The sequence below is a fragment of the Neofelis nebulosa genome, chromosome 1 (genome assembly GCF_028018385.1).
Source record: "Neofelis nebulosa isolate mNeoNeb1 chromosome 1, mNeoNeb1.pri, whole genome shotgun sequence".
Taxonomy (NCBI): Eukaryota; Metazoa; Chordata; class Mammalia; order Carnivora; family Felidae; genus Neofelis; species Neofelis nebulosa.
In genome coordinates, this window is record NC_080782.1 from 133,937,444 (window position 1) to 133,963,795 (window position 26,352).

At 38.8% G+C, this 26,352-nt stretch overlaps 1 protein-coding gene across 1 annotated transcript in view; it reads right to left on the reverse strand.

Moving 5' to 3' along the window:
• The window catches only part of SLC27A6 (solute carrier family 27 member 6), an 85,508-nt gene that overhangs the window by 40,976 nt on the left and 18,180 nt on the right, over positions 1-26,352 (reverse strand). Inside the window, exons 2-4 of the mRNA XM_058737156.1 lie at positions 25,024-25,227; positions 9,817-9,975; positions 8,371-8,495 (exon numbers count right to left, since the gene is read on the reverse strand). Coding sequence (XP_058593139.1) covers positions 8,371-8,495; positions 9,817-9,975; positions 25,024-25,227 — 488 coding nt within the window. The remainder of the gene's footprint in view (positions 1-8,370; positions 8,496-9,816; positions 9,976-25,023; positions 25,228-26,352) is intronic.

Here is a 26,352-nt window from a genome sequence, read left to right on the forward strand (position 1 = left end):
CTGCAAAAAGTGAAAGCTTGACTTCATCTTTGCCAATTTTGATGCCTTTGATTTCCTTTTGTTGTCTGATTGCTGATGCTAGAACTTCCAGCACTATATTAAACAACAGCGGTGAGAGTGGGCATCCCTGTCGTGTTCCTGATCTCAGGGAAAAAGCTCTCAGTTTTTCCCCGTTGAGGATGATGTTAGCTGTGGGCTTTTCATAAATGGCTTTTATAATCTTTAAGTATGTTCCTTTTATCCCAACTTTCTCAAGGGTTTTTATTAAGAAAGGGTGCTGGATTTTGTCAAAGGCCTTTTCTGCATCAATTGACAGGATCATATGGTTCTTCTCTTTTTTTTGTTAATGTGATGTATCACGTTGATCGATTTGCAAATGTTGAACCAGCCCTGCATCCCAGGAATGAATCCCACTTGATCATGGTGAATAATTCTTTTTATATGCTGTTGAATTCGATTTGCTGGTATCTTATTGAGAATTTTTGCATCCATATTCATCAGAGATATTGGCCTGTAGTTCTCTTTTTTTACTGGGTCTCTGTCTGGTTTAGGAATCAAAGTAATACTGGCTTCATAGAATGAGTCTGGAAGTTTTCCTTCCCTTTCTATTTCTTGGAATAGCTTGAGAAGGATAGGTATTATCTCTGCTTTATTTTTTTTTTTAATATATGAAATTTACTGTCAAATTGGTTTCCATACAACACCCAGTGCTCATCCCAAAAGGTGCCCTCCTCAATACCCATCACCCACCCTGCCCTCCCTCCCACCCCCCATCAACCCTCAGTTTGTTCTCAGTTTTTAACAGTCTCTTATGCTTTGGCTCTCTCCCACTCTAACCTCTTTTTTTTTTTTCCCCTTCCCCTCCCCCATGGGTTTCTGTTACGTTTCTCAGGATCCACATAAGAGTGAAACCATATGGTATCTGTCTTTCTCTGTATGGCTTATTTCACTTAGCATCACACTCTCCAGTTCCATCCACGTTGCTACAAAAGGCCATATTTCATTCTTTCTCATTGCCACGTAGTATTCCATTGTGTATATAAACCACAATTTCTTTATCCATTCATCAGTTGATGGACATTTAGGCTCTTTCCATAATTTGGCGATTGTTGAGAGTGCTGCTATAAACATTGGAGTACAAGTGCCCCTATGCATCAGTACTCCTGTATCCCTTGGATAAATTCCTAGCAGTGCTATTGCTGGGTCATAGGGTAGGTCTATTTTTAATTTTCTGAGGAACCTCCACACTGCTTTCCAGAGCGGCTGCACCAATTTGCATTCCCACCAACAGTGCAAGAGGGTTCCCGTCTCTCCACATCCTCGCCAGCATCTATAGTCTCCTGATTTCTTCATTTTGGCCACTCTGACTGGCGTGAGGTGGTATCTGAGTGTGGTTTTGATTTGTATTTCCCTGATGAGGAGCGACGTTGAACATCTTTTCATGTGCCTGTTGGCCATCCGGATGTCTTCTTTAGAGAAGTGTCTATTCATGTTTTCTGCCCATTTCTTCACTGGGTTATTTGTTTTTCGGGTGTGGAGTTTGATGAGCTCTTTATAGATTTTGGATACTAGCCCTTTGTCCGATGTGTCATTTGCAAATATCTTTTCCCATTCCGTTGGTTGCCTTTTAGTTTTGTTGGTTGTTTCCTTTGCTGTGCAGAAGCTTTTTATCTTCATAAGGTCCCAGTAATTCACTTTTGCTTTTAATTCCCTTGCCTTTGGGGATGTGCCGAGTAAGAGATTGCTACGGCTGAGGTCAGAGAGGTCTTTTCCTGCTTTCTCCTCTAAGGTTTTGATGGTTTCCTGTCTCACATTCAGGTCCTTTATCCATTTTGAGTTTATTTTTGTGAATGGTGTGAGAAAGTGGTCTAGTTTCAACCTTCTGCATGTTGCTGTCCAGTTCTCCCAGCACCATTTGTTAAAGAGACTGTCTTTTTTCCATTGGATGTTCTTTCCTGCTTTGTCAAAAATGAGTTGGCCATACGTTTGTGGGTCTAGTTCTGGGGTTTCTATTCGATTCCATTGGTCTATGTGTCTGTTTTTATGCCAATACCATGCTGTCTTGATGATGACAGCTTTGTAGTAGAGGCTAAAGTCTGGGATTGTGATGCCTCCTGCTTTGGTCTTCTTCTTCAAAATTACTTTGGCTATTCGGGGCCTTTTGTGGTTCCATATGAATTTTAGGATTGCTTGTTCTAGTTTCGAGAAGAATGCTGGTGCAATTTTGATTGGGATTGCATTGAATGTGTAGATAGCTTTGGGTAGTATTGACATTTTGACAATATTTATTCTTCCAATCCATGAGCAGGGAATGTCTTTCCATTTCTTTATATCTTCTTCAATTACCTGCATAAGCTTTCTATAGTTTTCAGCATACAGATCTTTTACATCTTTGGTTAGATTTATTCCTAGGTATTTTATGCTTCTTGGTGCAATTGTGAATGGGATCAGTTTCTTTATTTGTCTTTCTGTTGCTTCATTGTTAGTGTATAAGAATGCAACTGATTTCTGTACATTGATTTTGTATCCGGCAACTTTGCTGAATTCATGTATCAGTTCTAGCAGACTTTTGGTGGAGTCTATCGGATTTTCCATGTATAATATCATGTCATCTGCAAAAAGCGAAAGCTTGACTTCATCTTTGCCAATTTGGATGCCTTTGATTTCCTTTTGTTGTCTGATTGCTGATGCTAGAACTTCCAGCACTATGTTAAACAACAGCGGTGAGAGTGGGCATCCCTGTCGTGTTCCTGATCTCAGGGAAAAAGCTCTCAGTTTTTCCCCATTGAGGATGATGTTAGCTGTGGGCTTTTCATATATGGCTTTTATGATCTTTAAGTATGTTCCTTCTATCCCGACTTTCTCAAGGGTTTTTATTAAGAAAGGGTGCTGGATTTTGTCAAAGGCCTTTTCTGCATCGATTGACAGGATCATATGGTTCTTCTCTTTTTTTTTGTTAATGTGATGTATCACGTTGATCGATTTGCGAATGTTGAACCAGCCCTGCATCCCAGGAATGAATCCCACTTGATCATGGTGAATAATTCTTTTTATATGCTGTTGAATTCGATTTGCTAGTATCTTATTGAGAATTTTTGCATCCATATTCATCAGGGATATTGGCCTGTAGTTCTCTTTTTTTACTGGGTCTCTGTCTGGTTTAGGAATCAAAGTAATACTGGCTTCATAGAATGAGTCTGGAAGTTTTCCTTCCCTTTCTATTTCTTGGAATAGCTTGAGAAGGATAGGTATTATCTCTGCTTTAAACGTCTGGTAGAACTCCCCTGGGAAGCCATCTGGTCCTGGACTCTTATTTGTTGGGAGATTTTTGATAACCGATTCAATTTCTTCACTGGTTATGGGTCTGTTCAAGCTTTCTATTTCCTCCTGATTGAGTTTTGGAAGAGTGTGGGTGTTTAGGAATTTGTCCATTTCTTCCAGGTTGTCCAATTTGTTGGCATATAATTTTTCATAGTATTCCCTGATAATTGTTTGTATCTCTGAGGGATTGGTTGTAATAATTCCATTTTCATTCATGATTTTATCTATTTGGGTCATCTCCCTTTTCTTTTTGAGAAGCCTGGCTAGAGGTTTGTCAATTTTGTTTATTTTTTCAAAAAACCAACTCTTGGTTTCGTTGATCTGCTCCACAGTTTTTTTAGATTCTGTATTGTTTATTTCTGCTCTGATCTTTATTTTTTCTCTTCTTCTGCTGGGTTTAGGCTGCCTTTGCTGTTCTGCTTCTATTTCCTTTAGGTGTGCTGTTAGATTTTGTTTGGGATTTTTCTTGTTTCTTGAGATAGGCCTGGATTGCGATGTATTTTCCTCTCAGGACTGCCTTCGCTGCGTCCCAAAGCGTTTGGATTGTTGTATTTTCATTTTCGTTTGTTTCCATATATTTTTTAATTTCTTCTCTAATTGCCTGGTTGACCCACTCATTCGTTAGTAGGGTGTTCTTTAACCTCCATGCTTTTGGAGGTTTTCCAGACTTTTTCCTGTGGTTGATTTCAAGCTTCATAGCATTGTGGTCTGAAAGTATGCATGGTATGATTTCAATTCTTGTAAACTTATGAAGGGCTGTTTTGTGACCCAGTATATGATCTATCTTGGAGAATGTTCCATGTGCACTCGAGAAGAAAGTATATTCTGTTGCTTTGGGATGCAGAGTTCTAAATATATCTGTCAAGTCCATCTGATCCAATGTATCATTCAGGGCCCTTGTTTCTTTATTGACCGTGTGTCTAGATGATCTATCCATTTCTGTAAGTGGGGTGTTAAAGTCCCCTGCAATGACCACATTCTTATCAATAAGGTTGCTTATGTTTATGAGTAATTGTTTTATATATCTGGGGGCTCCGGTATTCGGCGCATAGACATTTATAATTGTTAGCTCTTCCTGATGGATAGACCCTGTAATTATTATATAATGCCCTTCTTCATCTCTTGTTACAGCCTTTAATTTAAAGTCTAGTTTGTCTGATATAAGTATGGCTACTCCAGCTTTCTTTTGGCTTCCAGTAGCATGATAAATAGTTCTCCATCCCCTCACTCTCAATCTAAAGGTGTCCTCAGGTCTAAAATGAGTCTCTTGTAGACAGCAAATAGATGGGTCTTGTTTTTTTATCCATTCTGATACCCTATGTCTTTTGGTTGGAGCATTTAATCCATTTACATTCAGTGTTATTATAGAAAGATATGGGTTTAGAGTCATTGTGATGTCTGTATGTTTTATGCTTGTAGTGATGTGTCTGGTACTTTGTCTCACAGGATCCCCCTTAGGATCTCTTGTAGGGCTGGTTTTGTGGTGACAAATTCCCTCAGTTTTTGTTTGTTTGGGAAGACCTTTATCTCTCCTTCTATTCTAAATGACAGACTTGCTGGATAAAGGATTCTCGGCTGCATATTTTTTCTGTTTAGCACACTGAAGATATCGTGCCAAGCCTTTCTGGCCTGCCAAGTTTCAAAGGAGAGATCAGTCACGAGTCTTATAGGTCTCCCTTTATGTGTGAGGGCACGTTTATCCCTTGCTGCTTTCAGAATTTTCTCTTTATCCTTGTATTTTGCCAGTTTCACTATGATATGTCGTGCAGAAGATCGATTCAAGTTACGTCTGAAGGGAGTTCTCTGTGCCTCTTGGATTTCAATGCCTTTTTCCTTCCCCAGTTCAGGGAAGTTCTCAGCTATAATTTCTTCAAGTACCCCTTCAGCACCTTTCCCTCTCTCTTCCTCCTCTGGGATACCAATTATGCGTATATTATTTCTTTTTAGTGTTATCACTTAGTTCTCTAATTTTCCCCTCATACTCCTGGATTTTTTTTATCTCTCTTTCTTTCAGCTTCCTCTTTCTCCATAACTTTATCTTCTAGTTCACCTATTCTCTCCTCTGCCTCTTCAAGCCGAGCCGTCGTGGTTTCCATTTTGTTTTGCATTTCGTTTAAAGCGTTTTTCAGCTCCTCGTGACTGTGCCTTAGTCCCTTGATCTCTGTGGCAAGAGATTCTCTGCTGTCCTCTATACTGTTTTCAAGCCCAGCGATTAATTTTATGACTATTATTCTAAATTCACCCTCTGTTATATTATTTAAATCCTTTTTGATCAGTTCATTAGCTGTTGTTATTTCCTGGAGATTCTTCTGAGGGGAATTCTTCCGTTTGGTCATTTTGGATAGTCCCTGGAGTGGTGAGGACCTGCAGGGCACTTCCCCTGTGCTGTGGTGTATAACTGGAGTTGGTGGGCGGGGCCGCAGTCCGACCTGATGTCTGCCCCCAGCCCATCGCTGGGGCCACAGTCAGACTCGTGTGTGCCTTCTCTTCCCCTGTCCTAGGGGCGGGATTCACTGTGGGGTGGCGTGGTCTGGGCTACTTGCACACTGCCAGGCTTGTGGTGCTGGGGATCTGGCGTATTAGCTGGGGTGGGTAGGCAAGGTGCACGGGGGCAGGAGGGGCAGGCTTAGCTCGCTTCTCCCTAGGTGATCCACTTCAGGAGGGGCCCTGTGGCAGCAGGAGGGAGTCAGATCCGCTGCCGGAGGTTTGCTCTGCAGAAGCACAGAGTCGGGTGTTTGTGCGGAGTGAGCAAGTTCCCTGGCAGGAACTGGTTCCCTTTGGGATTTTGGCTGGGGGATGGGCGGGGGAGATGGCGCTGGGGAGCGCCTTTGTTCCCCACCAAGCTGAGCTCTGCCGTCTGTCCGGGGGCTCAGCAGCTCTCCCTCCCTTTGTCCTCCAGCCTTCCCGCTTTCCGAGCAGAGCTGTTAACTTATGACTTCCCAGATGCTAAGTCGCGCTTGCTGTCGGAACACAGTCCGTCCGGCCCCTCCGCTTTTGCCAGCCAGACTCGGGGGCTCTGCTTGGCCGGCAGGCTGCCCCTCCGCCCCGGCTCCCTCCCGCCAGTCCGTGGAGCTGGAGCGCGCACCGCCTCGCCGCCCTTCCTACCCTCTTCAGTGGGCCTCTCGTCCGCGCTTGGCTTTGGAGACTCCGTTCTGCTAATCCTCTGGCGGTTTTCTGGGTTCTTTAGGCAGGTGTAGGTGGAATCTAAGTGATCAGCAGGACGCGCGGTGAGCCCAGCGTCCTCCTACGCCGCCATCTTCCGGAAGAGAATCCACATTAACCATTTTGAACAGCAATTTGGAAATATGCCATAAAAATCACCAAAATATCCACGTCCTTTGTCAGCCTTCACGTCTGAGCCCCTATTCTGGCGATCTTGCATAAAGATACTAATGGCAGCATCATTTAACACAGTAAAATGTTAGAAAAAATTGCATGTGTTCAACCATTCAGTACATACTTAATGAGAAAAAAGTCTTGTAAAAAGCTAATGTTGTTACTGAAGGATAAGGAGGAAAAGGAATGGATAGGGGCACAGTTTAGAAAGTTCATGAAGAAGTACCTAATCTATCCTTTACTGAAGGTGGCTCCTATTTTACTGGAGGGCATTAATTCCCTAAATTATCTTAGTCTAGATACCACATTACCAAAGAACACAATGAAAACTAGAAGAGAAAATATTTCAGGCTGTGGCATTATACTTAATTGTTCTACCAGGTCTTTTCAGAAGACCACAACACTGACATTGACAAAGCCTCCCAAAGAGAACAAAGGTCAAAAAAGTCTAGAACATGTCTCTGAGACTCTCTGTCTTAGCGATAGATCGAGGGAATCTGTAGCTAACTGAAGCACTCCTGACCAAGGAAAGAACAAGGATGGCTTCTGGCCACAACAGGGGTGGGGGGGTGTGGGTCGGGAACTAGACGGGAGGTCTCCACATGGTAAACTATGAGCTTAAAGTGAATGAGAGCATTTTATAAATAAGGTTATCCAGTTTCACATTCTTTTTGTGTTTTTCTGCCCTGTGTAATCCCATATCTTCAACAAAGTCTTATTTAAATGCTCCCAGCCTAGTCTCAGCTGTGCTGTGGGTAAAGAAGGATTACATGTCCATATTTTAGCCAGCCAGAGAAGACATCTGGCCCACCATCCATGCCTTAAGCTGGCATGATGATGGCAAAGGTGATGAGAAATGAACAAAGAAGTTTAGCAAGGGTCAAGGGCAGGTCATCAATTCTGCTGCCCGTCCTACACAGGGGGCATTGTCTATCACCATTATTCATGGGGCTGGTGGAGATTTGATTACAGAAGCCCACTTCTTTATAGCCTCAAGAATGTTTAGAAAACCAGACAGTTAAAAAATAAGCACCTTGAAATATAAATGAGATCAGGAAAAGGAAAATAACCTCTGAGGCAAAAAAGCAAACAAACTAATAAAGACAAACTTCAGGCTCTTGCAACTCTCTCTGCTTGTCTATTTTCAGAGAGGGGCAATTTGTCAATTGTCTGTGGATATGATTGGTTTAGGTGGGCAGACAAACATACATCAAAGCAAAATTTCTTTTTAAGTTGAAATCAAAACCAAACAGAAAGATATACTAAGATAATCACATATTCAAAAGAAAAGAAATAGAAAACAAGTCTAATCCATGTCATTAGTTTTGTTTTGTTTTTTCAAAGAACAGCATTTTAAAAGATTCTCTAATTCAACCTTGTAATAACTGCTTTCTGTGTGCATCATCTAATGTCATAATCAGATGTGTGCTGTGTTTACAGAAATTTTAATCAGTCTAAACACCAAGTGGACTGGATTGTGGGTCTGTCCTATCCTGCCACCATAGAGAGCACATTAGTACAATCCTGCCTAGCTGTCCTTTTATTTTTTCTGACTTGTTTTACATTCATTTCATCTTGGGGTATTGCAAACATCTGTCAGTCAGTCAAACTATGCTCTGGAAGAAGTAGAATATACACGAACAAAAATTAATTTTCTCCCCATGCTTTTTCTTTCTGAAATTACTTTTCCTTTCTGGTAATGATTATTCTTACCTTAGGTTGTTTGCAAAGATAGTGACAGAGTTCTCCAATATACTGAAACACAGTCACATTGTACTTTCTACAGTCATTCCAAAACTGACTTGCTGAGAATTTCTTCTTTAATACACAAGTAGCTCCTATGAGAAAAGGCAAACAAAACAAAACAAAACACAACACAACAACAACAACAAAAAAACAGGCACTAGGGGAAATATTTGAGGGCAGAATGAACAGAAAACTAAAATGATGTTGGTCTGTCTGGTGCACTTGTATTCAATTTCAAGACTTTTATAATCTATCAGTGGCCATTTATATCAAGCTCATTTGAAAACATTAATCTTACAGTCCAATAAACTTTTTAAAAATTCATGTTACAATTCTGTATTTTGACTACAAATATATTCTTTTTGGGATGAAAGAAGCTATCAAAATGCTTAGGGAGTTGCAAGCGTTAGAGGATGACTACCCATAAGGGTTAGTCTTCTCCACAGGGATCAACAATATTCATTTACTTTTGACCTTGAATATGTACATCTTATTTACTTTTAAAACCTTAAAGGAGCCTTAGTATTTCTCAAGGTTGAGAGTTAGTAAGGTAGAGTTGGTAACATAGCACCAAAAACAAGTTCACTGATGGCTGCAGAATTTAACTGTAACGACCTGATTTTCACAACAATGTAAATCATATGACTTTTTTCCAAGGAAAATGCTAATGTCTTGACCCTCATCTTGATTTATTTTGGACACTGATCATAGTCTAAATATGCTCCTCCATAAAATTACTTTATTGTAGTTCAGACATATACACTGTGACATATAAACACACACATAACTATAGTTAAGTACTATTTCAGGGCCAGACACATAATCTGAGCATGTTTATGAATGAAATCTACTGAGTCACAAATTCTACCAACTGAGTTACTAGATGCCCAGGTACCTTGTCTTCAAAGACAGGCTCAACAATTCCTTCTACACACTTACCTTTCAATGTGCATTTGCCACTCTTCCCTTCAAGGGGTAGGGTCTGTTTCCCCACCTCTCAAATCTTGAATCTGGACTGGCTTTGATCATCAAAATACAGGTGAAATTATCTAAGTGATTTCTGAGGGTAAGCCTTTAAAGCAACGCAGCTTCCACATTCACCCTCGTGGAAGGCTCCTAGTACCATCTAAGGAGGCCAGGGTAGATCATCCAAGGAAGAGTGACCGCATGGAGAAGGAAGCCCACTCAACAGTCAGCTCCAACCACAAGGCCAAATTTCCAAGGCACTGGTCTTTCCAGTTTCAGGAATAGAATGCTATGCCATGAAATTATGTCCTTTTAATAAACGTTCTGTTGTAATTATATAATAAGCACACAATCACTATGAATTCTACTGATAGAGTTTCAAACTTTAACACAAGTTACAATTAATAGGCATTTTGAAGACTTACCAGACATAAAATAAAAACTTACCTAACTCAATACATCCACCAATTCCCAGAAGAGCTCCTGAACTATGATACAGGGGAAGGGTTATATAAATGATGTCATTAGCAGTACAACCAAAAGCCCACAAGCCAGCAGAGCCCTTTAAAGTCTGCATCTGAGTGATCACAGCTGCTTTTGGTAGCCCTGGAAGACAAGAAAAGAAATATATGTAACAGAAAGTTTATGCTGGTATCAACTACAGTGGCAGCTGAGACAAAATACATCAAAATATTACATGTGCTTTATAGGGACCATGCAAATGTGAACTGCCCCTGTACTTAGTTCCTAGAATCTTGGATCTACCCAGAAGAATCAAAACTACAATTATATAGAGTTTGGGATGCCATAAAATTCAAAGAGCCACATCTGCTACAAGAATGACAAAAATGTCCCAAATCCGAAAATGTACACCCAAAATGAGGCAAATCACAACATAAATCTAAATTATACTTAAAGTAGAAATTTTCTAGTGAGCAATTCTAATTCCAAGATTCTGTCTCAAGAACCAGTAGTTTTGGGGCGCCTGGGTGGCGCAGTCGGTTAAGCGTCCGACTTCAGCCAGGTCACGATCTCGCGGTCCGTGAGTTCGAGCCCCGCGTCGGGCTCTGGGCTGATGGCTCAGAGCCTGGAGCCTGTTTCTGATTCTGTGTCTCCCTCTCTCTCTGCCCTCCCCCGTTCATGCTCTGTCTCTCTCTGTCCCAAAAATAAATAAAAAATGTTGAAAAAAAAAAAATTTTAAAAAAATAAAAAATAAAAAAAAAAAAAAAAAAAAAAAAGAACCAGTAGTTTTATCATGTTTCATATGTCCTGAATTGAGATCATTATAGAATATCAGATTCAGTAATACATAATGTTGAAACAGTTCTAAACATTCATGAGCCAAACATCGATCACTTTCTTTTTCCCTTCCAGTCTTCTTCTATGTACAATGGGTTTCTTAAAAACATTTGTAGTTGTGATTAATATATAAAACATTTTGCTTACTTTTTTTTATTTTCCATTTCGTTATGGGCTTTTGGATTACAATGCCAGCATAATAAATTCATCCAGTTAGTACATAATGTAATATGAAATTGGCTTATTTGAGATTGAATATCAGCAATTTCATGTTTCAACATACAATTCCTTAGCATGGGACACAACTTGTTTTTACAATGATAAGTACCCTCTCTTAAATTCATCTGTTAGATTAAATGCTACTTTAGTCCTATTTTGTCTGTCACTTCAAAGAATTCTAATATTTTTGGAATGTCTTCACTCAGAGGGTCCCAGCCCAAATCTACCTCACCAATAAAGTTATTTCACTTCACAAAACGCAACGGTGACAAGGAATATCATTTGTTGTTCCAGAGATGCAAGTGGAAACCAATGTCAGAAAAGCCACAGGAATAAGCAAATAACAGGATTAAAAGTGAAGAGCAGCAGATAGTAGAGCCAGAAGTATAGCCTTTTTCTCTACCCCACATACTGATACAGTCCTACTCACTACCTGTCAAAGGCAGGTCACTAATGTCAGTGGCTCTACAAACTTACTGCTGCACCTAGGTGGACTTGATTGCCCACTTCTAGAAATGGAGTTCTAAATTTCACAATGTGTTTCCCAAACGGAAGTACTTCCTTATTATTTTCAGCTTGCCTTGAAGTCTTGTAGTAAAATACACCCCTACAGTGATGTCAGCTGCGAGGCTGTGTGAGTCAGTCCTTGTTTCTCTTCCCTCTGATATACAACTAAGGGGACATGTATAATTACCTCCCTCCAAAAGTGCCGCGGCATAGCTCACGAAGACACCCCAGAGATCCATCCACAGGTGGATACGATCATGGCTGAACTGGACCCCAGAGGCAATGACAGAGACAGGGCAGTGGCACTGGAGCCGTGGAGGCAGAGAATGAGGTAGCTGGCCCAAGAGCAGGCCAGCATGACCCTTGTGGCAGAGGAGATCCAAGGTGAAGGTGAATGAGTGGTGAATTGGCCTGGCCACGTGTGCTGCCGCTGGAAGGACCAGTTGCTCTCTCTCAGGAGTGACCACAGTGACTGAGGGGAGGGAAAGGAAAGTCAAAGAGGCAGACAAAGAGAAGTGAAGCAAAGTGACTCCTACTGGTTGCCCCAGGACTCAAGAGGACCACCCATAGATCTCTAGGACACCCTTCCTCCCAACGCTTGATGATTCCCCCTACAAGGGCAGAGGCACACCCAAAGCCCCAAGAGCTAAGTAGACCCCCAGGCCCCCACCACTCTGCCTTTTTTAAGTGCTGCCAGCTCCAGAAAGAGAAACCAAGAACTGGTGCTATAGCGCCACCTTCTGGAAAACAAAAGGAAGGCTCCTAACTACCTTTGTTTTCAACTGTTAGTATCAAAGAAAACAAAACCTTGTCTGGGAGACCTGTCTGGCTCAGTAGATGGAGCATGAGACCCTTGATCTCTGGTATGTGGCTTGGAGCCCCACACTGGTGTAAAGCATTACTTAAAATATTTACTACCAAAAAACCCACCTTGCCTACATAAGAAAAGTGTTTGCCACTTTAAATACGGTGCCGGAGGCACTTTTCATCAAACATCGTGAAAAATCAGGGTAATACAGTATAACAAAAAGAAAATGACAACATTTCATGAACAGAACCTCAAAATATGGAATAATGGAATCTAACTGGTATGGAATTTAAAATATCTATCATGAAGAAATTCAATGACCTACAAGAAAACTCAGAAAGACAATATGATGATCTCAGGGATAAAATTAATGAATAGGAGTACTTTACCAGTTCTGGAGCTGAAGAATTCAATATATGAGATGAAAGATGCGTTAGAATTCACTGGAAATAGACCAGATCATATGGAAGAGAAAATTAACTAGATGGAAGATAAAAGTATAGAGATGATTCAGGTGTAAGAGTAGATAAAAACTAAGATTTTTAAAAAGTGAAGAAAACCTATGAGAACTATCTCATTCCATTAGAAAAGCCAACACAAGAATAATGGGTACCCCAGAAGGAGATGAGAGGGAGAAGGGGGCAGAATGAATATTTAAAGAAATAATAGCTGAGAACTTACCATACCTGGGGAAGGAACTGGGTATATACAAGTCCATGAAGCTAATAGAATACCTTAGTATTTCAATGCAAAAGATCTTTTCCAAGACACATTATATTAAACTGTCAAAAGCCAATGATAATGAAAGAATGATAAAGGTAGCCAGGGGGAAAAAAAGACAACAGTCTACAAAGGTACCCCCATTAGGCTATCATCAGATTTCTCAGCAAAAATTCTACCGGCCAGGAGAGAATGGAATGAAATATTCAAATATTGGAAGATATTGGAAGATAAAAACTGCCAGCCAACAATAATCCATCTGGCAAAGTTCTTTCAGAAATGAAGCAGAAATAAAGTCTTTCCCAAACAAAACTGAGGGAGTTCACCACCACACGAAATATTGAAAGGAGCTCTCTGAGCTGAAACAAAAAGACAAAAATACACAAAACTCTGATTAAGTCGCTAAGTAGTCAGAACTAGAATCTGTAACTCTTTTTTATAATATTATAATAAACTCCTAATTATAACATAAAGGATAAAGGAAAATAGCATTAAAATTAGCTCCTGGGGCGCCTGGGTGGCTCGGTCGGTTGAGCATCCTACTTCAGCTCAGGTCATAATCTCGCAGTTGGTGGGTTCGAGTCCTGCATCCGGCTCTGTGCTGATGGCTCAGAGCCTGGAGCCTGATTCCGATTCTGTGTCTCCCTCTCTCTCTGCTCGTACTGTGCTCACTCTTTCTCTCTCAGAAATAAACGTTAAAAAAATAATAACTAGCTGCTACAACTTGGTAATAAAATCACAGCATAAAAAGAGATAACTTGTGACATCAAAAATATAAAAGGGCAAGAATAAAAAGACAGACACTTTATAGGTGAATGAAGATAAATCGCTATCAGCAGAATAAGAACTATTTTATCTAAGATATTTTATGTAAATGCTTGGTAACCACAAAGCAAAAATCTAGAGCAGAGACATTAAGCATAAAAAGAGGGGAGACTGAGCAAACCAGCATGGAAAACCACCAACTTCCAAAGGAAGACATAAAGGGAAGGGAAATGAAACAATGGAAACACAAAATACCCAGAAGGCAAAAGATAAAATGACTGTAGTAAATCTTTGCATATCAATAATCACCCTGAATGTAAACAGATTGTACTGTAAGTCAAAAGGCACAGCGTGGCTGCATAGGTTAAAACAAACAAGACTCAACTATATGCTGCCTATAGGAGACTATTTCAGCTCTAAAGACACACAGAGGTTCATAATCGAAGGATGAAAGATGATATTCCAAGCAAATGGAAATGAAAGGATGGCAGGCATAGCCATATTTATATAACAAAACAGACTTCAAGCCAAATGAGTAATAAGAGAGAAAAGGTCATTATACAGTAAGGGGTCAATACAGCAAGAAGATACGATGATTGTTATTATATGTTCTCCACACCTGAGCATCAAAATGTATTAAGCAACTAATAACAGATCTTAAGGGAGAAATAGACAATATAATAATTGTAGGGGACTTCACATTTGATCTTAACCAAAAGACCAAGAAGCAATTGTAGGGGACTTCAATACCCCACTATCAACAATAGGTAGATCATTCAGTAAGAAAATCAACAGGGAAACACTGGAATTGAACCACATTTTAGAACAAATGGGCCTAATAGATATAAACAGAACATTCCATCCAGCAGCAGCAAAATACACATTCTTCTCAAATGCAATGCAAAAGTCTCCAGGGTAGATCACAAAACAGATCTTAGCAAATTTAAGAAGAATGAAATCACACCAATTATCTTCTCTGACCAGAATGGTATGAAACTGGAAATCTGCAACAAGGGAAAGTGAAATCTACAAATGGTGGAGGCTAAACAACACACTTCTAAACATCCATTGAGTCAAAGAAGAAATCAAAAGGGAAATAAAAAATGTATCTCAAAACCAAAGAAAAGAAAACGCAACATAACAAATATTGTGGGATGCAGCAATAGCAGTTCTTAGAAGAAAGTTTATAGCTATAAATACCTACCTTAAGAAATTAGAAAGGTCTCAAGTGACCTAACTTTATACCTCAAGGAGCTAGTAAAAGGAAAAAATAAGCCCAAAGTTAGCAGAAGGAAGGAAATAATGAGGATCAGAGAAATACAAACCAAAATAAACAATAAAAAAAAAATCGACAAAACTAAAAGCTGGTTCTTTAAAAAGTTCAACAAAATTGGTAGACTAGAGAAGAGAGAAGAATCAAATAAATAAAATTAGAAACAAAAGAGAAGACATTACAACTGCCACTATAGAAATAAAAAGCATCATGAGACACTAATATGAACAATTATATGCCAACAAATTACATAACATAGAAGCAATGGATACATTGCTAGAAGCACACAACGTACCAAGACTCAATCAGGAAGAAATAGGAAATCGTAACAGATCAATAATGAGTAAAAAGACTGAGTATAAAAAAACCAAAAACTCCCCAAAGTGAAATCTCCAGGACCAGCTCCTTCACTGGAGACTTCTACCAAACATTTGAAGAAAATACTGACAAGGAAGCAACACTTCCAAATGCACTGTACAAGATCAGCATTACTTTGATACCAAAACCAGATAAAAATACAAGAAAAAAAAAATAGTAACCAATATCCCTGATTAAAACAGATGCAACAATTCTCAATATTAGCAAACTGAATTCTAGAACACATTAAAAGCATGATACACCATGACCAAGTGGGATTTATCCCTGGGATCCAAGGATGGTTCAACATACGCAAATCAATAAATATAACACACCACATCAATCAGATGAAACCTAAAAATCACACGATCATTTCAAGAGACCTAGAAGAAAAGTGTTTGATAATAAACATCCTCTTTTAATAAAAACCTTTAACAGACTGTGTATTGAAGGAATACACCTCAACATAATAAAGGCCATATATGACAGGCTGACAGTTCAACAGAGAGAAATTGAAAACACTCCTAATAAGATCAAGGACAAGGCAAAGGATGCCCACTATTACAATTCCTATTTAATACATTACTGGAAGTCTTAGCAAGAGCAATTAGGCAAGATAAAGAAATAAATGTTCTCCAAATAGGAAAGAAAGAAGTAAAATTGTCATTATTTGCTGATGATATTATCCTATATAGAGAGAAAATCCCAAAGAATTAGGCAAAAGACTATTGGAATTGATCAACAGTTTCAGTGAAGGGTCAGGACACAAAATCAACATACAGAAATCAATTGTGTTCCTTTACACTAATGATGACTCATCTGAAAAAGAAAGAACACCATCCCATTCACAATAGCATCAAAAACAATAAAATGCATAGGAATAAATATACTCAAGGAAATAAAAGATCTGTACAATGAAAACTATAAAACTTTGCTAAAAGAAATTAAAGAAGACACAAATAGAAAGACATCCCATGTCCATGGATCAGAAGAATTAATATTATAAGAATTGCCAAACTACTTAAAGCCATCTACAGATTCAAAGCAATCACCATCAAAGTACCAAAGGCATTCTTCACAGAAATATAGGAAACAATCTGAAAATTTGTGTGGAACCACAGAAGACCCCATTTGTGTGGAACCACAGAAGACCCCAAATAGCCAATGCAATACTGAGAAAAAAAGAACAAAGACAGAGGTATCATGCTTCTGAATTTCAAACTATACTACAAAGCCACAGTAATAAACACAGTAGGCACTGGCACAAAAAGAGGCATATCTACTAATGGAACAGAATGGAGAGCCCAGAATTAAACCCTGGCATATATGGTCAACTAATATTTGACCAGGAAGCCAAGAATACCTAGTGGGTAAAAGGTAGTCTCCTCAACAAATGATGCTGGGAATACTAGAAAAACATACGTAGAACAATGAGGGGCACCGAGATGGCTCAGTCAGTTAAGTGTCAGCCTCTTGATTTCAGTTCAGTTCATGAAGTTAAGTGTCAGCCTCTTGATTTCAGTTCAGTTCATGATCTCACAGTTCATGAGATCGAGCCCCACATCAGGCTTAGAATGTTCTCTCTCCCCTCTCTCTGTCCGTCCACATGCTTGCTCTCTCTCTCTCTCAAAATAAATAAATAAACTTAAAAAGGTGTTAACAACATATAGAACAATGAAATTGGACCTCTATCTCACACCATAAAAAAAATGAACTCACCATGTATCAAAGACTTAAACATAAAATCTAATACAATAAAACTCCTAAAAGAAAATATATGGAAGAACCTTGTTGATATTGCTCTTGGCATTAATTTTTTTAACATGATACCAAAAGCATAAACAATAAAAGAAAATTCAACAAATGGGATTACATCAAACTCAAAAGCTTCTTTACAGCAAAACAAAACAAAATAAATAAATAAATAAATAAACAGCCAAATAAAAAGACAACCTATAGAATGGGAGAAAATTTCTGCAAACCATATATCAGATAAGGAGTTAATATTCAAAATATGTAAAGAAGTAAATCAACTCAGTAACAGAAAAAAAATACAATTAAAAACTGGGAAGAAAAACTAATAGACAGTTCTCCAAAATGTACATCAAAATGGCCAGATACCTGAAAAGACATGCAACATCACTAATCACCAGGGAAATGCAAATCAAAACCACAGTGAGATAGCACCTCACACGTGTTAGAATGGCGACAGCCAAGAAGACAAGAGACAACAGATTCTGGCAAAGATGCAATAAAAAGGGAATATTTATACATTGCTTGTGGAGTGTAAACTGGACTCAACACTATAGAAAACAATATGGAGGTTCTTCAAAAAATTAAAGAACAGATTTACCACACAGTCCAATTCTACTTCTGGATATATACCCAAAGGAAATCAAAATGTGATTTCAATCAGATAATCTGCTCTCCCATGTTTATCACAGCATTATTCATAATAGTTAAGATAGGGAAACAACCCAAATGCCCATCAATGGATAAAAAAGATGTGGTCCATATACACAGTGGGATATTATTCAGTCATTAAAAAGAAAGCTATTCTCCCATTTGAGACAACATGGATAGACTGTGAGCACATTATGCTACGTGAGATAAGTCAGAAAGAGAAAGACAAGTACTGTATGATGTCACTTATATATGGGATCTAAAAATGTTAAGCCTACAAAAACCAGAGAGTAAAATGTTGCCAAAGGATGGGTGTGGGGGGAGGGGGATAAAAGTGATGGTGTTTAAGGGTACAAACTTTTAAGGAATAGTCAACAAGGTGTAGAAATCTAAGGTATAGTACAAGGAATATAACAGTAAAATTGTACTATAATTATGTGATATGCTAAATATCACTATATAGAGGTATTATAATATAATAAATGTTTCAAAGTAACACATTACATACTTTAAATTTACAATGCTACACATAGAATTTATTCAATAAAAATAAGTTATAAAATAAAATACACTCCCATGTCTGATGTTCGAATTTTATAGCCAAAATCTCCTACTGCCCACTACATGCTTCTCTAGGTATTCTCTGGCCCCATGTAATGCCCTATGGTTGGTACTTTCTCCTGGACCTCCTACTACTGATCATTTACCTGTTTTGGCTCAACCTCTTTGAAATGATACTTGATCTTCCAACTGAGATTTGACTCATGGTGGTATTTCTATCTATCTCCCAACATATATCTCACTGAGACAACGAGCACTACCTATTGCATACAAACTAAACTCCAGTTTGCTCTGGTAGGCCTTCTCTGATTTCATCATATATTCAGTGCTTTGTATAGTAACCAAAATTACTTACACGTTGCACAGTCAACTGGGGTACCATCTTACTAATAGTAGGACATCATTCTTTCCTCTGATTCAACACATTTACTGATAAAAAGCCAACATTTTCATGGGGTTTTTGGTCACAGCAGCACATAGAGCTATGAACCAGAGGCTTCAATGACTCCTAGACATTTTACCCAGGTGAACCTCAAGTCCACCCTGTTGCCTCACCTGCTTTGACATTTTCTGACAAGCTTTGTGCTCCATGTCTACTAAAATGGAAGATAATTGATCTCATATGCAAAGCTGGCATTGTCTTGCATTTTATCCTAACTAAAATTTACTAATTTTTTAAAAAAGAAATCTCTCTGGCTCTTCCTGATAGCTTGGCATCTCACACCATAGAAGTTTATTGTCCTCCTCATGCATGGGGAATCTCTCCAAATTTTCTTGTTAAACCCATTGGGTGAGACTAGCTCCATCTTTGGCTTTTGGTAATTCAATGCCTTTCTCTTCTTCATCCAGAGGATCAAGCATTTATGTGTTTTCTGCTTCCAAGAAGTTCCCACCCATGGTCCTTCAGTCACTATATTCCCTACTTCCCACACTGCTCCTGATTTCATGGCAACCCAGCTTTAAAAGTAGCTTTTTACTAGGGGTTGTAACCAAAAATAAGGATGCTTTATCTAGGTGTTTCCTGTGAGCTTATGTACCTCCTTCAAAGCACACTAGTAAACTAATTAGCCATGTTTCCCTTCCTAATCTGGTTAGCTTTAAGTGATAATGACCTTGTTAATGTATTATAAGCCATCCAAAGTATTCAGTTAGATTTTTTGATAAGAGACAACAATTATGAACTTGTCCGGGAAATGAAAGTGATCAAAACTTGATGGAGGTTAAAGTTGGAAAGAAGGAAAAAAGAAATAGGAGAATAAAGTTTGTTAAAACAGCATTTTAAAGTCCTGCCTTTAAAGAGTTAGAAAGCACATTAACATATTAAAGCCCTTGTGGAGCCCAATGGTGCAGAAACTTTGTTATTTTTGTTATGGTGTTTCTCAAACTTATGTGGTCATAAAGTCCCTTTTCGATTTTTATTTCATTTTTTTAAAGTTGTGAAGGGATATGCTGTACAACAGACGTGGAGAAAAGATACCTAATATGGTCTCCAAAGTCCTCTGCTCTCCTAACCTTCTATGAAACCCTAGCATTGGAACTCCTCACATGTCCAGGAGGAGGTCCAGGCATAAAGGTGGGAGGGAAGCTGTGTCCAGTGAGTTGAGGATTAGGAGGATAAAGAAGGGAGAGATGATCCAATTCAGAGGTAGGAATAAATAATTTAAGGAATTCTGGGATAGTTTTGGAAAAATGAAAAAATCCATAAGGTCAAGGAAAAGGAGAGACAAAGGACAGAGAGATTGAGATGGTGCTAGCCACTGGCTTCCAGGCATAGTGTGACAGGCAGTGACCTCGTTTTCTTCTTCCCCCTCCTTCTAGGAACGGTCAAACCAATGGCTCCTCTGTCCAGGCTTAAACAGCTTTCCTAGAGATTCTTGAACCTACCTAACCAAGCCCAGTGAACAATAAGAGAACTAGATGTTGGCAGATAGAACACATACACTCAAGGCAAAAAGAATGGAATTACAGATGAAAACAACAAAATTTTGGAAAAGCAGAAGGACAGCTGTGTACACAGCAGACCCAAAAAGCTGACACAGGAGATAAACCTTGAGGAAAGCTTATCTGCCCCCACAGAATCCCAGAAAGGCTCAGAAATTTGATTAGCAGGCACCCTATTGAAATGGAAGATAAATATGGAACTATAAACAAGGAGCTTTATAGAAGTTCTATTTAAGAAACCATGATGTCAATGTTATAGAAAAGGGAATCTATATAATTCTCAACCTTTGTTCATTAAAATATCACATTATCACTTATGTCAAAGAAACATGAATGCCATCAAAACTGAACTCAATCTTTTTCTCACTTGGAGACAGACTGTGTCTGCTCAGATCCAGGAATATATTATTTTGGTGACCTTGGGCAAACAGAACTTGGCAGTGGTAAGAATGGATAGGAAATGTTTAATACCAGCTGACAGGCTTCCTTATAACCTGCCAAAAGGGCTTATGAGAAGATTCTCTCTCCATCATTCACTTTTTCTAAGCCCACTTTCTTTTTTTTTTTTTTTTGAAATATGAAATTTATTGTCAAATTGGTTTCCATACAACACCCAGTGCTCATCCCAACAGGTGCCCTCCTCAATACCCATCACCCACCCACTCTCCCCTCCCTCCCACCCCTCATCAACCCTCAGTTTGTTCTCAGTTTTTAAGAGTCTCTTATGTTTTGGCTCCCTCCCTCTCTAACCTTTTTTTTTCCTTCCCCTCCGCCACGGTCTTTGTTAAGTTTCCCAGGATCCACATAAGAGTGAAAACATATGGTACCTGTCTTTCTTTGTATGACTTATTTCACTTAGCGTAACACTCTCCAGTTCCATCCATGTTGCTACAAAAGGCCCTATTTCACTCTTTCTCATTGCCATGTAGTATTCCATTGTGTGTATAAACCACAATTTCTTTATCCATTCATCAGCTGATGGACATTTAGGCTCTTTCCATAATTTGTCAAAGCCCACTTTCTATATCACTTCCTAACTTGCATCAACACCTTCTTCATTATCAACATCCTAAGACTTTATTGTGTGAGAATCAAGTGACTTTTATGACATCAAATGGCATACTAATATAAATGATCATATTTATTACCGTTACAGTCACTTAATTCAGCACAAGATTTTGAGTTGCAAAAGCAACATTTTGTATGAGAGAGATGCCTTTTATAAAAAAATATTAATTAAATCTTCAAGGAGGCTCCATATGGTTTTGTCAGACTCTTCGATAGCATTATATTATTAAATCGTGATATCTGTGACCAGTTCTGTACATTGCTCTGCTCTGTTCTTTATAAGAGGACCCCACATTGCTTAGACTTTAAGTTAAAAGGGGATGACATTTGTAGAACACTCCCTGTGTAAGATCATTCACAAACCAATTTTAGAAGAATGTCAATAAATGCTTCTTGATATTTGTTTTACAATTCAAAAAATAATACAAAATTATAGCCCCAGATTGCTTCCACTATTCTGGTAGAAATTATGAGATATACCCTCCGGAAAAGAGAAGCCTCTGGAAACCTCGGGAAGAAGAAATACTGAGCAAATAAGGGGAATAAAAAAACAAAGTCTGCCTTTGCCTTCAGCTCCCTTTCACATTTGACTCGTTTCACCATTCAAGAATCCTGTCTGAGGAATCTGAATCGCCCACAAGTAACAAACTGAAAGACACTGACAGTCATGAATTCCCTGACAAAATGTCCTTTACGATGAAACCAAACAGTCCATAAATTCCACTCAAGCACACAGAGCCTCTAGTCAGGATTTGTTTTGGGGGGTTTTATGTGTGTTTCTTTGTATGCATTTTCAATATGAAGTGAATATTTAAGGAAATCCTCTAGGATAAAGGACAGAGACCAAAACAAACCAAAAGATAAAAGGATGTTGGCAAAAATAGAGACAAGGTAGAGAGGAGAAATTTTCAAAAAATTATTGCTAATATTCTGAGAGATACGGGATAATAAATAATAACACAAAAATAACATGGTGGAAAAAAGAGGCATTTTCAGAGAATAGAGGTTTGGAAGATAAATCTCTCAAAAAGTAGATGAAAAGTAAGAGAAAGAAAATGGGATAAAAAGATTAGAAAATTAACAACTCAGTCCAGGAGGACCAATCTTTAAGAAGTTACAGTTTCAAAGACAAAAGAATAAACAAACAAATATAATAGAAGGAGTACATGGGCAGAAAGAATAGCAATAAAAAAGGAAAGAGAAGGGGACAGAGACCTTTTTTCTCTTTAATTTCCAAGTACCTAGACTTGTAAGACATGAGTTTCCAGACAGAAAAGGCCTATAAATTTCCCAGCAAAATGGATAAGTAAGACCAGGCCCAGTATAAGTCATCACCTCATTCAGGACCACTGAGGACTCACAGGAGATAATAAAAATCCCCTCCAAAGAGAAAAACAACACCAGCTTGGATATAATGGCAAAGAAATCAGAAAAGAAATGATGTCTCACTGTGTGTCCTGGAAGTCAGAACATGGAGCCATGTCCTCAAACCCTGGCATAGAAATTTTCTTCTAACCTAGAATACTACGTGGCTAAGTAGAAGGGTAGAAAATAGACATTTCTGGATGTGAGGACTTAACCATTCATCTCCTAAATACTCCTTAGCAGATAGCTACTGGAAGCGGAGCAGTGAACTGAGGAAACTAATTTAGGGTCTAGGAATTGGGGGATCAGAAAAAAAGAACTGAAGGGAATTCCCAGGACAATGGTGAAAAATAAACCCAGGATGGTCAGAGAGCAAGGGGTTGAGACTGAAATCATAGGAAGGCTCCAGGCGAAAGGTGGCCAAGAACACATGCTTGACAACATACAGACTATCTTTTCAATATCAAAGGTGAGCTCTCTTTTTGACAAAGGGGTGAATATGAGTGATAGGTGTATAGATAACTAAGTAAGCAAGCAAACAAAAACAACAATGTTTAAGTTCAGGTTGGGGGGAAATCTTACACAAAAGGAGATAATAGTGTTTACTAAGTTATGATACTGATACCAATCCAGTCAAAATTAATGATGACACATTAGCAGGATGTTGGGGAAAGAAAGTGTCTGCACCAGAGAGAAAGAAATAAATGGAGAGAAAGAGTGGCTGGTGATGGAAGGCAAATCCTCATTTCCATCATGGGAAATCAGTAGATACTTTTCAGTAAGAATCTACTAAATATCCAGTAAGATACCTGTTTTGTTTAGAGAAATGGAGGTGATTCCTAAAAAGGAAGATCTAAAAATACTGAATGCATTTGGTTTGGGGAAGGAGAAATTGAGGCGGCAGGGGGTGGGGGGGGGTGGTGGCATGCGAGGTACTTTTCTCTAAAATTTCTTAAGCTATTAGAATTTTTCATCTCTGTGCTATAACTTTAACACAAATAAGTATCAAATAAAATAAAAATTAGTAGTACTTTTGCTTTCAGCCTGTTGTACAAATGTGTTAAACAATCTGGTTTCAATCCTGAAAAACAAAAATTGTTACTAGTGGCTTTGGCATGTTCTCTTTGGGCTGGGGGAGTGGTGAAGATTGTTTGGAAGACCAGTCACTTTCTGTTTTTAGCAAGAAAACAGCCATACAGACAGATTGGTTAAGTACCTTCTGTTGGAAGTTTTTAAAACATACCATTTCTGAAATTTTATTGTCTCTTGTAAAGTCCAAAGTCAGACTAAATGTATGCAGACAATTTGATACACATTAGCATTTTCCAGTTCATTTATCAAAGCTGTTCTAAATGAAGTTAAAAGCACAGCCTACTTTCCAGTGTAAAAGAGATCGTTAGCCTCCAAAGAGTAAATTTAAAAAAGAGAGAGAGAGACAGGCACACACATACACAGAAGAGGAAAGAAAAAGAAAAATGTAAGAAAACTATTTATGCAATAATAGTTTGCTTATATTACTGCCTGTGCCCAGGAAATGAGGAACAGAGTATTTTTAATGTACTTAATTCAAACACCCAATCATCTTCACACTAACTGCAAAAGTGTATTTAGCCTACCATAAAGACCATTCAACTTTTCGTAAGAATCAACTGAGTTTAATATTTTGTTGAATTCTTAGGCAGCTTATTCTTTTTATTCTGGTGTGTTGTTATTTTTACCAAAAAAAAAAAAAAAAAAAAAGGTGTGAATGTTTAGTTACTTGATCCTATTTTCTATCTTCTCCAAAACATGCAGGGCTTCCAAGACTTCCTATTTGTCACGTGTTCCGATCACCCTAAGGAAAAACTGGGAGAGCCCGCTACAGGTGCTTGAATTACAGCTATGGCTGGATTGTGTTTAGGATTTAACATGGTACACGAAAATAGAGAAGACCTTTAAAAGAGACTAACGGATTTTTGAATCCAGTAAGATAATTAGAAACTACTTCAGCTAATTTCTTCATTTTATGCATCAGGAATCTTAAGGAACAGAGAAGCTACCAGGTATCTTGCCAAAGAGGCTGGCCAAATTTCACACTCCGAGCAACTGGGTTGGGTCAAACTGTTCAGACATTCCAGAGTCCTTCATCGAATCAAGTTTGAAGAAAATCTTTCTAAATGAGACAGTGGCCAAGTGAACAGGGTAATTTGCCATGTTGTGGTTAGAGCAATGCACTTTTTCATCCAGGTTTGAGGGTTCTAAGATCTAAGAGCCTCAGGACTTCTTGGATGCATGCTTTTTCAGATGTTTGCTGAGTACCCATGGTGACTACGGTTGCTTTGCAAATATGTTGCTTTCTTTTTAATTCTCAAGATGAAAGGGATCATACCTGTTGTTCCAGAGGTAAAGATATAAACGTGAGTAGACCTAAGGCTTGAGGCAACATGGTGGCTGCGTGCCACAGGCTTGTCAGATGCCGTCCTCAGTTTTTCTTTGAGTGAAATCACACCTCGTGGAACAGAATCACTCATTGCCCAAACACTGATACCTTCTGGGATTCTCAGCAGGATTTCTTCTATAGTTCCAAGCAAATCTAAAAACCAAAGGTTTAGGAATAGATAAATAAACCATAAATCTCAAACGATTAACCTGTGTTTTCTTTTCTCTGTTGAAACAGGGATAAAATGTAAATAGAACACCGACTTCCTTTTCATTAGGATAACTATATGATTCTGATTCAACCGGACCAATTGAAAGGGAAATCCGGTTATCACCTGACTTAATAAATTCAAATAGGCTGATTCAAATTGAACTTCAGAGACAACATTATTCAGATTATGTTTTTTTCCAATTTTTAAGTGGAACTCTTTTTATATCCTGCTTTACATCTACACTCAGGATACTAAACATTTTCCGTGAAATACATCTTAGTGGCTCATTATACCCAAAAAAACCATCTGTCTGTCACTGTTTAATTCATTGTATTCTGCAATACATTCAGGAGACTCCCCTGACTCTTCTGGTATCATAAGATCATTATGGTTTAGAGACACTTTTGGAGTCAAAAGCTAAGGAAATTAGAGATGTCCTTTTCTCTGGATCAGGATAATGGAAAGTCGGCTTGGGGTCGCCTGGGTGGCTTAGTCAGTTCAGCATCCGACTTCGGCTCAGGTCGTGACCTCATGGTTCACGAGCTCAAGCGCTGCATCATGGTCACTGCTGTCAGCCTGTCAGTGCCGAGCCTACTCTGGATCCTCTGTCTCCCTTTCTCTCTGCCCCTCTCTTGTTTGCACTCTCCCTCTCAAAAAAATAAATAAAACTTTTTTTTTTCTAAAGTGAAAGTCTTTGAAAGCAAAAGGAGGAAATGAATGTCTTCCAGAAAAGGTAGTAAGATCCTCGGTTCCCAGCAAGGTCCAACAATGGCAAGTAGGAGCAGGTTGATGACAGCAGCACCCTCCATCAGCAGCAATGGAATCCAAGGCTCGGCTAGAACCAAGGTCAGGCGAAAAGGGAGGCAGAGGAGTAGAAAGAAAATCCTGAAACACTGGTGTCTTCAAGCCTGAAGATCTTGAGAGTCTCATAAGACAAAGAATCTGGGTTGCAATAAAGGTTTCAGAAAGGAGAAAGGGACACCTCTCTCAAGATGCGTCTACCGTATAGATCACAACAAAGCACCTGGAGAGGAGAGGCTATGTTACATTAATTTGGGAGACTGAAC